This window comes from Daphnia magna, linkage group LG6 (assembly GCF_020631705.1).
Source record: "Daphnia magna isolate NIES linkage group LG6, ASM2063170v1.1, whole genome shotgun sequence".
In the NCBI taxonomy this organism is placed as follows: domain Eukaryota; kingdom Metazoa; phylum Arthropoda; class Branchiopoda; order Diplostraca; family Daphniidae; genus Daphnia; species Daphnia magna.
Genome location: NC_059187.1, coordinates 9639682 through 9651751, shown reverse-complemented (window position 1 = coordinate 9651751; position 12070 = coordinate 9639682). Strand labels below are relative to the sequence as shown.

Below are 12070 nucleotides of genomic sequence, written 5' to 3'. Positions count from 1 at the left end.
TCTTTCGGGGATCGATCCCCAAACTTTCGGTGTGCATTGCCGATGCTCAACCGTTGAGCCATGAGTTATATTTAATTTTGCACTAATGTTAGAAGGCACGAAAAGATAATAAAGGCAATTTTTATAGGCCCGTAAAACTATGTGCTAACCTGATTGTCGCTACATAAGGATCATAGCTCTGTGGCAGAACGGTGGTGTACGGATCTAAAGGTTACGGGTTCAAATCCCGTCGGAAGTATAGCACATTAAATTATGGTATATTGTGTTGCCATTCTATTAGATGGATTTATTATAGACATGTTAATAGGAAATTGTCTTGAATCATGCTACAAAAATTATTCTGAGTCCAAATTTGTTAACTCAATTAACAAGAAAATGTAGACAGCATATTGATATGACTTATAGCTCAGTGGTACAGCATCGGCATGGTACGTCGAAGGTTAAGGGTTCAAATCCTGAAAGAGTCAACCGAATTAATAAAATATTCAACTGTTTCAGTTAAATGAATATATATTTCAATCTGATATATGCTAAACACTGATCAAGCATTATGTATGAGATCTCTCAGCTGGGAATGGCAATGGTTAAAGTCCGTTGCAAAGTGTTCAAGTTATAACTGAGTAAGTACTTAGTCACGGCGATAGATCGAAATTAACAATTTATTAAAATTTATTATTGGGAATTGTATTAAAGATTGCCAAAATATCCGTCCCATTACTTCGTAATGGGGAAGTTTCTCGACCCGACTGGCACCTGGGAAGGTAGACCCCTGGGAAGGTTGGAAGCCCAGGACATCAGGAACCTACGTGGAATCGAACCACGGACCTTCGAGTTGCTAGTCGGATGCGATACCTTCCTGGCAACCCCCCCTATATCCCCCCCAACGATATTTGATCCCCTATGTAGAACTTTGCACAGTTACCTTAATGTGCTATAGATTTAGATTTCAATGTAGTAACTCTCATAGCTCAATGGTAGAGCGGTGGATTGGAATACGATATACCTTGGGTTCGAATCCCATTCAGGTGAAGTGGAATCCAGTGTACATGATGGATTACATGTAGAGGCATATAATCCTAATACAGAATCTTTGGAGACGAAAACTGAAATAAGAATTATTTTAATTGTGGGGTTAGTAACAAATAAGAAATTGAATAGGATTAATTTTAATAATGTGTGTTCAACTATACATTCTTCATCTAAGTTGTAATGTTCCAGTATATGCGACTTATAGCACCGTCGTAGAATAGGACTTTTAAACTTAAGAGTTTTGTAACTCGTAAATCAGAATTATTTTACATTAGAATGTAACTTGACTCTTTTGGGAATCGAACCCTAAACCTTCTTCGTACCATTCCGATGCTCTACCGTTGAGCCATGAGTCATACATTTCAATTTTAACTTTTACCAGTAGTTTAAAGGTAACTTGTTCACACTTGTAATAATAATTTGAAGTAGCCTAAAATTAACGTAGAAAACGGCTAGCCAGCAATTAACAGAAAAACTAATTTAGTCGACAACATTACCTGATATATTGCTGTTAAATGAGCACCAAGAATTACACAGGAGCATTCAGTATATGGGACTTCAAAGTTAAATCATGAGCAAAACACCCTGTCTACGATGTTGAGTGACGGCAGGGAACTGTCATATAACCGATGAATTTGGTTTGATTGCTTCAAATTTTTGATTTAAATGGTTCATTTCTCCCTTTCTTGTTGCTATGCTTTGAATATTTTTCCTAAAGATATATTTAACTTAAGCAACATGCATTGACCAATAGTTAAATTAGTCATTTACCTTTCAAATGACTAGGCAACACAGAGACTTGAATGACGTCTCAAAAACGCCTTAAGCACCTGCCGCAAATGCTGGCTTAAATTAGTATTCACAAGTTTCCATGCTTTCACGACTTCGATGACCGATTTAGGATCTTCTTCTTCGCCAAGGAGAACAACAGCTTCAATGGCGGCCTCATGAATAGACGGAATGACTGTAAAAAGAAAAAGGTATTGAGTTACATGTGTCACATTGGAAAAGTGAAAAAACAAGAAACAGTAACCATCATCGGATTGAAGTAGAACTTTCATGGCATTGAGAATCCTTTGAACTCCGGCACGTTTGCTAGATGGCACCGTCTTTCCTAGCATTCCTGGTTTTGGAAAAATAAACAAGTCGGATGATAGTTAATTTGAAAACGAGGATAACGAGAACTCACCTATGGCAACGATTACTGCGGCGGCACCGGAATTCGTGCCCTCCCCAGAACTCCAGCGTTGAAGAAAAGGCCAGAGTTGCTTTTCGATTACTTGAATAGCAAAATCAATTCCTTCCCACCGGGTAAGTAATGCAAAACTCCAACTTAAACTCGATGCTTCGTCTGCCGAGTTTGTTTCTACAGCAAAGTTAGTGGCATCAACAAATCAACAGAAAAAAGACAAGTTCCAATTACCTTTGAAGCGGGTCATGAGGTAGTTCGTGAGATCATCAATGGTCCTAGAAGTCACGTTTTTGTAACCGTAAGTGTTTTGCAGGAACGAACGCGCTTGCAACACCTTACCGACAATTCCAGGAACGGCTTTTATTTTACAGTTGTGTAAGAGAAGGTAAGCAATGGTTTGATCAATACAAGAAGGACCTGTCAATAAAAAGGTGTCATGAAATAACTATATTGAACAGAGGATAATCCATCATACCCAACGGAAATGAGACATGACGAAGTACATCTGCCCAGACAGATAACACGGTGTACGTCAAAGCATATGAGCGTGGTGGCAGGAAATAGACGCAATCAAATAAAAAGGTTCTCGCTCTAGCTAAAGTACTACGAGATCGACAGACAGCCGTATACGCGCGCGCTAGAGAACACATCTCTTCCAACTGCAATCAACAACCAGATTTAGATGAATATGGTACCATGTCAATTAATAGTTAGTAATATCTACCGTCAGGCTAGAATCTTGCTGAAACATAACGGCACTGCATTCGCTAAGAAATAAGTTGCTATACATGTGGAGGTTGTCACCAGGCTCTACAGTCAACTCTGAATTTGCTTCATCCAATTCTTTAAGTATCATGACACATCGCTGATGAACCGCTGCCATCGGCGGAGCAGGTGGTGTTTTCGATAAATCCATTGGACTATCCCAGTCTTTTATAACCGTCGCTACCAGTTTCCTATTAAACGAACAATTTATCACTAATCCAACCTATCGAAGAAAATGAACGTACCGAATAAAAATGAAAGGGTGGCTTTTCGAATCGACACGCATGGCCCTTTCGATTAAACTTTTCCACGATTCTTCAGTAACATCAGGATTCTTAAAAACCCTGTTGACACACAGATTGATATCTTTTTTCAATTCTGCAAATGGGTAATAGAAGTTATAAACAATAATGAAATTGATAAAAATTAAACATGAAACCTTACTGCTGGCTTTTTGGTTGACAGGAGGACTTTCTTGCAGCAGTTCTTTGAAAACAAGTTCAAAAGCAGTTGGTCGGTGTTCTTCGAGCTCAGTAGAACTCACCAGAGGAATTTCCACAGTCGATCCCAATCTTCCAGTTTTGTCGAACGACTGTAATGGCTGATCCTCTCGAGATTTGGAACTTTCTTCAACACCGCGTATCTTCTGGCTTACTTCTACATCAGGCGAGCGAGGACTTTCTTCTACATCAGGCGAGCGAGGACTTTCTTCTACATCAGGCGAGCGGGGACTTTCTTCCACATCAGGCGACCTTTCTTTTGCGTCAGGCGGCAGGGGCCTTTCTTCTTCGTCAGGCGACCGAGGACTTTCGTCTTCGTCAGGCGACCGAGGACTTTGATCTTCGTCAGGCGACCGAGGACTTTCGTCTTCGTCAGGCGCCCGAGGACTTCCGTCTACGATCGTCATTCCAGAATTCTCCAATAACTGATGATCGGTTCTTGCGCTTTCAGTTAGGATACTTTTTTCCGCAATACTTGGTATTGTAACTGTCATTTCTCTTTCTGGCCAAGAGGCCTGGCTAGTCCTACCCGAGTTTACTTCCATTGGTAACCCATTTTCTGAGTCGGTGTCAGTTTCACTATTCGCCTTCTCTATAACAGTTTCTTTAATGCGCCTAAAATTTTTCAGTTGAATTATTTCCTGTTGCGACTTCTGACTCCCCGACGACGTTGGAGTTTTTACACCCAATTTAACCATGTCTTGAGGCTTGATTGCTAAGGTACTTTCACTCTTTTGCCTTGTTCTTGCGCTAACAGAAACTTCTTCACATCGGGTTTCGGAAGGAGCCTTTGATTGAGCAGTTTGCGATGAAACTTTTGGTAGTCCTTCTTGTAGAATTCGACCTCGTTTGGAAGATGGTGAAACTGTAGGGACGACAGGGTCGGATTCCACCCCTCTTTTGAAGGCGTGAGAGACTCTTTTTCTGGCCAGACTTTCCTCTTGAGCAGCAGAGCTGTCTGGTAGTATGGGGTTCGTTAGTACAGGCTCCCTGGGCACGTGAAGTTCTTTAAAAATGTGCTTTGATGGGGCAACAACCCTAGTCACAGTTCTGGACTTGATCGTTGCAGACAAGAGGACATCGGAGCATGGCGCAATTGTATGCTGAGAGATTTTGGCTCCTCTCCCTAAGCCTAACGCGAGTCGACTTTGGTTAAACATTGAATCAGCTTCCCGTTGACCTTCATTTGGTTTGATGGGCAGAAAACCAGGCCTGTTACCCCTACCCAGCGGGACGATGGGCTCGATAAGTTGTGCCATTGTTTGAGCTCTGGAAGTGGTAACGAGCGATGGCGTTTGTTTGCTTTCTTTAGTTGGCACTCTTGCTGGTTCGTTTTCATTCAGATTTCTTACAGTTGAACTCCTTACTGCTTGTTCTTCGAAGGGTTGGGGAACGACATTCGATTCGCTCTCCGATTCGCTGGAAGAGGATCCAAAAAGTGCTGGTGTCGTTGTTTTTGGTCGCCTTACAAGTGCCTGTACTTTTCTTCTCTTTTTAGTCGATGAAGTTGAATTTGATTTTGGAAAGGTGACTTCTTCAACTTCCTTGGTTGAAAACGAGGCAGATGACCTTTTCTCAGGTAAATTATTTTGATCTTGGACCGACACGAGGGATTTTTCAGTTAGTTCGGTTGCGTCATTTTCGTATCCAGTGAGATCAGTAATGTCTCCAACAAACTGAACAAGTGTCACAATCGGCTTAGGTCTTCTTTCAGCTTCGGCGAAATTTGTCACGCCCTGGAAACCATTGCTCAATATATCTGGAGATCGGATATCCAGTAAACGCCGACTGACTCTCCTGAAACGAACGCGAGCCTTTACACCCGGATGGAGGTAGGCACCGAATCTTTCTGTTAATTGGTCGTTGAGAGGGAGTTTTTTGCACGTCCAGTTAAAAGCGCAACGCGGTAAAATCGGGAACCGAGATTTAGGTTCCTCAATTTTCACAGAAATGGCAGGCTGCGGCTCTGGTGATTTGGGTAGAGGTGAAACGGTTGCGGGCATATCGATAATATTGGTACGAATTTGCTTCAAGATAACGGCTACCTCATCATCAGCTGCCGTTCTTTTGACTGCTTGAGTGGAACCTCTGCCCCACGGGTAATTTTCGGTAACATTAATCGGAAATACGTCGGGAGCTTTTATTGGAGTATCTGGTACTCGGGGAACTTTGAAGGCTGACGTACGCACAGCTTTTAGAATTTGGGGATTTTGAGGAACCGTGGCAGATTCTGGCACGTTTCTGTTGATCCTTGAAGAAACAAGCGATTCTTGAACAGAACCTTGACGATGGACAGGTGAAAGATGTGCATCTTTTTGGGCAGGATTACCATCTCTCTTATCTGCTACAGGAAAGCGACAGGGCGAATGGATATCTGTAGGTTTGATGTTATCAAGCTGACGTGACCCACCAGCTTCAAGTTTTTGTTCTGACATTGCGGAAAGGTTGCTTGGCAAAACTTGATCCGGTAACATTCGGCTGCTTGGATTTAGTGGGTTGCTGGCGACAGTTGTTTGTCTCGCAGGAATGGCATGGAAGGCAGACAATTTTTGAGCATCCATCACGTTTGACGTAGCCTGAGCTTCATTGTCAAACTCGTCTTCTGTTGTTTTTTTGCTTAAAGATTCATCAGCACAGAGTACACGAGCTTTTTGAGTTATCACAGTTGCAAAAACCTCCTCCGTTACTTCACTCATTTCACGATTACCTTCCGCCAGAGGTAATTTACTACGATGTTCTTGATCTATTCCAACGTCTGAAACAGCGCCACAATGCGGACTTCTAGAATCTTGAATATTTATCTTTTCTGGAACAACGGTGCTATGGTCTTCATCAAATGAGAGGGGCACCTGACTGCCAATTTCTGTATTACCCAATTCGGATTTTCTTCCTTCAATGAGCTTCGCCTCATCCGATTCTGGCTCGGATGAACTAATATCGATAACCACATCAAATGCGGAAACGCTGCAACGCACACTGTTGACATCCGATTCTCGAGCGCCCGATGCAGGATACTGTTGCAATATTTTGGTAACTGGCTTTTCAACACCTTCTGTCGATGTACAAATCAGTTGAGAACTTGGTTCTTCATGCCTTTCGGATGGAATGTCGATTTTCGTAAATGGAGATTCTTCGAAAATTGTTCCAATTTTTGCAGGCGGTTCGGTTATGCAATCCGCTTTTTCCAACTGATTAGGAAGATCTTTCTTTGCTTCAACGTTTGAAACGGTGTTACAACCATGATGACTGCCTGTACCTTGGATATCTACACTTTCTGTGATGTCAGTGTTCGGCGTTTCTTCCAAAGATAAAGGTCGCTGATGGGTGACTTCTCTATTCGAAATATTTGATTTCTTTTCTTCCAGGGAGTTCGTCGCATCCGATTCTGGTTCAGAAGAACTAATATCAAGATCAGCATCCAATCCGAAAATGCTGCAGTGCACATTGTTAGCGTCTGATTCGTCGGTTCCCGGTGCAGGACTCCTTGGCGATCCTATTGTTACAGGATCTGCTTCATTTTCCGCCAATCCAGCCATTTGATCAGTAATTTGTTCTTTTTCCTTTACAGCAATGATGTCTATTCTCGCATTTGGAGATTCTTCCAAGTTATCGCCACTGCAAAAAGGTAGGATTCTTGATTCCCCGTTGGTTCCCTCAGATGGTACTTCATTATGAAGTTCTTTATCTGCTCCAACGCTTGAAACAATGGTGCCACCCTGACCAGTGTTTGTTTCTTGAACTTTGACGCTTTCTGGAACGAAATTGCTATGTACAGGGTCCAAAGAGGAGGGCGCCACAAGGACAACCTCCCTATTCGGTAATTCGGATTTCGTTTCTTCAACAGGTTGACTTTTTGAACCTTGAATATTTACACTTCCTGGAGTAGTAGGCTCTTCATCCAAAGGGACTGGTGTTGGAATGGTAGCTTCCGCATTCAAGGATTCAGATTTTGTTTCTTCGTTAGACTTCTTTACATCCGAATCTGGCTTGGATGAACTAATATCAAGATCTATATCCAACGCGAAAATACTGCTAGGGGCATCATTGGTATCTGAATCCCCAGTTTCCGACGCAGGAGCTTGTGGTGATTTCGTGGTTAATGACTTTTCTTCACTTTCCGTCGATTCAATAATCTTCGGAGATTTTGGCTCTTCAGACCTTTTAGACGGACTGCCCACTTTCATACGACTATGTTCTTCCAAGATTTCCTCATTGACAACAAGCAGTTCGGATTCGCGTTCTGCTTCCATCTCCTGTACTTCATTTGGAAGATCTTGATTCGCTTCAGCATTGATTAATGAATCTTGAGCATTAACGATTCCTCGAACAGTACTGGGCTCTTCATCTAAACAGACGGCAGATGGCTGAACGACCTCTGTACAAGAGAATTCAGATTTTGCTTCATCGATGGACTTCGTCACATCCGAACTTGGTTCAGACGAACTAACATCAACATTCACTTCTAGCCCGCAAATACTTCTGGCGACATTGTTGATATTTGATTCCCCTCTTTCTGAAGCAGACTCTTGTAGTGATTTTCTTGTAACTGACTTATTTCCACTTTCTTTTGATTCATCCACTTGCCCAAAAATTTCTTTTTCATGATTTTTAACCGGGGCATCCATTTTTACTCTAGGAGATTCTCCTTGGTTTTCCCTGTTGGCAAAAGGTAGTTCGGATTCGCAATTGGTTTCCACTGCCAGCAATTCATTACGAAGTTCCTGATTGGGCTCAACGGTTAGAACAGCACCGCAAACATGACTACTTGAATCTTGAACACTTCCTTGAACAACAGTGCCACCCTCTTCATCTGAAACTGTTGAGGCCGTCTGGAGGATAACTTCCGCATTCGAGTATTCAGATTTTGTTTCTTCGGTGGAATTGGGATTCGTCAAAACCGAATCTGGCTGGGACGAATTAACATCAAGATCCATATCTAATGCGAAAATACTGCTGGGCACACTGTTGATATCTGAATTTTCTGTTGCCGACGCAAGATTCTCTGGTCGTATTCTCGCTGGCGACTTTTCCTCATTCATCGTTGCGTCACTGGTCAGCACAGAACTTGAATCGTCAAGCTTCTCAGAGGAGATCCCCATTATCATACCTGCAGATTCTTCTACGTTTTTCTCGGAAGCAACAAGCAGTTTTTGGTCATGATTCGATTCTACTACTAGTGTTTCGTCATGAAGTTTTCCAGTCACATCCATACTTATAACGGTGCCATGATTGCTCTTTGAAGCTTGAATATCTGCGCTTTCAGGATGGACGGTGTTTTGCTCTTCATCCAAAGAAATGGTAACAGGAACGGCAACTTCTAGCTGGGGAAATTCAGACATTTTCTCTTGAAGACACGTCGCATTTGAATCTTGTGTCGGCGAATCCATATCAAGATTTTTCTCTAACGCGAAGATGCTTCTAGATGCATTACTGGTGGTATCCGTTCCTGAGACAGGGCTGCTTGGCAACTCTCTTATTGCAGGCTTTTCCTTAGGGTCGCTAATAGTTTTTTCAGCGATATCCGAGGATGCCGTTGTTAGCGATGGGATGGTATTCAGTAAAATATTTCTATCATCATTTTTGGTCACCATTGACAATTTACATGTTGGTACAGGAATCATATCGAGATCGGAATCCGAAGAACTATCAAAATCAAAGTCGAACAAGGCAGAAGGGTTGACTGACGTTTTAAATTCCGACTGTTCTTTTGCCACATACTGATCCACTTGCTTTGCTGTTTTACCATTTTGCTCTTTTGACGTATCATCAGAAATGTCTGGTTCAAATAAATTGATTAGCGGTTTGACTCCCACGATGGATTCAGTGGTTGATGTTGTCGATATTTTGGCAACAGTTCTGTTATCTTCAAATAGTTTTAGAGGATCAGGAAGCTCTGCCTCAGATTCTGAAGAGCTTAAAGATTCATGTAAATCTTTCTTTCGGAAATCGTCTTGCACAATTGTTGGCTCTGTCATCAACACGGTTTCCATCGACACGAGAGATCGGCATGGCATATCATCAACTGATTCCGGTAAAGTAGACTGGGTAATAGATTTAGGATCAGGCGTGTCGAAAAGCTTGGGGCTTTTCGAACCTGGTAACTGCGTTATCTTTACAGCTCGTGAACGAGTACCGAACCCAGAGCGTTTGCTGTTTACTTTTTCTGATTCTAATGCATTGTCTGCATCTGAGCTCAGTGAAATGGAATTCTGAGAAGCTGTTCGAGTCCGTGCGCGTGTCATTCGGGTATCTAGCGGGGTCTTATTCGGTGATGGTATCTTTGAAGATGTCCCACAATTCTGGCCGCGCCTTCTTTGAGTTGTGACGGGAGTTTGCTCAGTCTGTTTAATAAAAAGTGAGTTGCCAGGAGATTTCCCTCTTCCTTTTGAAGGAGACGACAAATTTCCTCCCGACTTCACCACGTCATTCTGGAGAGTATCCATTGGCGTTGTCATAGATTCAGATACATTCTCATCGTCCAACAAATGTTCGAGTAACTTCGATTGTTCATCAATTTCGCTTGCCTCCATAGTTTCCGGATCCACATCTTCAACGGATTCTTGATCCTCTTTGTTACACAATTTTATGAAAAACCGTTTTTGTAAGGCATTAAGTTTCCCTTTAAATAAGTAGAATAAAAGGTTATTCAGGCCAGATATCTTATTAAAAGAACAAAATTACCTTGGGATTCTGCAAGCCTGCCCCATTGTTTTGAATATTTCATAAGCTGTTTGTAGTCCTTTTGCATTTTAGTTAATTCCTTTTTGGATTTGGTGGCCGTTTCTCTAACGTCTTTTAGCTGACCTACAATTAATTCAAAAAATAAATGTTTCTGTCTCGCGAGAAGACATAAGCTCTTCGTGTAGTTAAAATTGAAAGAATCGTGAAATCTTCGATAAAACAATAAAAAATCCTGCAGTAATAGCCACGCAGCTTCAGCTAGCAAACAAACATTAAAAATGGACCTAATGGAAAATAGGCTATTTAAACGCATAAAGTTAGTAGAAGTTGTATACAACTAAAGCTCGGGAGAACTAAAGTTTTACGTGAAGGCGGACATGTAGCACTTTCGCTAAAACGTTACACACATCAAGCAATCTGCTTGCATTAACAGTCCCGACATCTTTCAACATTGCGCTATCTACTTCTTCCAACACATTATCGTAAAAGAGCTATGTCATCCAATTTACAGCAATTTAGAGAACTTTAGCTGATTTTGTGGGTTACGTTTGTAAGTTTAAACTACAGATATGCAACCCAAAATTACTATCGTAAATGGATTTTAAATTTTTATCCTTTTCAAAGAAATTTCATGAATGGGACCTGGAGGTGGAAATGGGCACCTGAGAATCTGTTTCTTCGGACAAGGTTTTGATACTTCTCACTTACGTTTACAATGCTACAATGCACAGCCTAATACAGATGAGCCTTAAGCTTTCCAAGTTCCCTTTACTATCAATGGAGAGGAAGCCAGAGATTACTCTCTCCTTAAATAGAACTATAGTTGCTTAAACTTTTGGTAGAAGAGTAGACCACCCACAAAAAGGGCGAGAAGATTACCTTTTAAGACTTGTAGTCTGCTTTCTATTTTTTCATGCTCTCTGGATACTGTGGCACTATGCTTTGCCTCCTCTTCATACTTCTCCAGAATCTTAACTTTTTCAACAAGCTGGGAAGTAAAGTTTTGCCCTGCTTCGGCTTGAAATTTCCATCTTTGAGCTTCATCACACAATTGTTTCACTTTTACTTCATATTCAGAATTTTCCTGTGATATAAAGAAATGATATAGTTGCCTGATAGGAGTATTAAAAATGATATACCTTTTTTAACTGCTCAGCACTGGCACAAAGCTGTGTATACTCCTGATTACGAATACTCAAATCACGATGAAGCTGATCTATAAGGTGAACAAACTCTTCATTTTTCCTAGTGAGTATATCCCGTTCCACTTTGGAGGCTTGATATTCACGAATAAGTTTACTAGAGGATCAAACAAGGATTATTAACACATAAAACGTAAAAATGTGTGGTCTTGTACTCAGTTCCAATTATTTTCTGTTTCAGAGTTAAGAAACCAGCTAATTGTTGTGCATTGTTTTTTTCCATTTGCGTATTTCTCTTTTCAATTTCCTGTTATAAAAACACAATTAGTTACGATTGGCCATTGAATTTTTGAACTGTGTTACATTTCGTAGAGCGCTGCAGTTTTTACAGCCCTCCTCAACAACTTCATGATCCATCGTCATTTATCGAGGAAGCACTTTGTACCACGAACACTTAATTAGACACTTGAAAGAACATTAGAACAAAGAAAAGAAGCAAAAATAAACTGTTGGATGCTATTGATTGGTGATTTATACGTTAATAATTATCGGTACGAATTCCATTTCACCGCATTTCGCTCTCAAAAGTTAAACACAAAAACACGTGGATTTCATGAAGATCAAATGTAGGGTAAAAATGAAGCGGGAAAAAAGGTGATTAACCACTCGTTGAAACTATTAGACGAAACTAGCGAACACAGCGGCAGAATTTTTTAGTTGTGGAAAATTCAGGCTTTGTTCCCTCTTATTTAGTTCGTGGA

The 12070-nt window shown here is 41.2% G+C and overlaps 1 protein-coding gene across 3 annotated transcripts; it reads right to left on the bottom strand.

The window, feature by feature from the left end:
• Positions 1–740: 740 nt before the first annotated feature.
• Positions 741–11958, bottom strand: LOC116925035 (microtubule-associated protein futsch). Of its 3 annotated transcripts, none has more exons than XR_006647535.1 (15): positions 11673–11956; positions 11525–11616; positions 11307–11466; positions 11047–11251; positions 10168–10290; positions 3431–10105; positions 3232–3364; positions 2946–3177; positions 2697–2880; positions 2453–2638; positions 2219–2395; positions 2063–2152; positions 1801–1993; positions 1527–1741; positions 741–1459 (listed from the first exon to the last, which is right to left on the bottom strand). XR_006647535.1 is itself a non-coding variant. In XM_045174676.1 (15 exons), exons 1-14 carry the CDS (start codon positions 11730–11732, stop codon positions 1812–1814), a joined length of 8445 nt encoding a protein of 2814 aa, XP_045030611.1. In that variant the 5' UTR covers positions 11733–11958; the 3' UTR covers positions 1509–1741; positions 1801–1811. The 3 variants fall into 3 exon arrangements, 2 of the variants coding, with proteins under 2 accessions (XP_045030611.1, XP_032787550.2); XM_045174676.1 differs by lacking the exon at positions 741–1459 and having other exon boundaries at positions 1509–1741; positions 3431–3820; positions 3875–10105; positions 11673–11958; XM_032931659.2 differs by lacking the exon at positions 741–1459 and having other exon boundaries at positions 1509–1741.
• Positions 11959–12070: the final 112 nt, after the last annotated feature.

What these genes read in the sequence shown, in the direction of transcription:
- LOC116925035 (XM_032931659.2), bottom strand. Translation starts at nt 11,732, where the DNA reads ATGACGATGGATCATGAAGTTGTTGAGGAGGGCTGTAAAAACTGCAGC. An exon ending in TCATGTCTCATTTCCGTTGG is followed by an intron (nt 2,639 to 2,696) that starts GTATGATGGATT and finishes TTTTATTGACAG; the next exon opens with GTCCTTCTTGTATTGATCAA. An exon ending in TCTACTTCAATCCGATGATG is followed by an intron (nt 1,994 to 2,062) that starts GTTACTGTTTCT and finishes TTCTTTTTACAG; the next exon opens with TCATTCCGTCTATTCATGAG.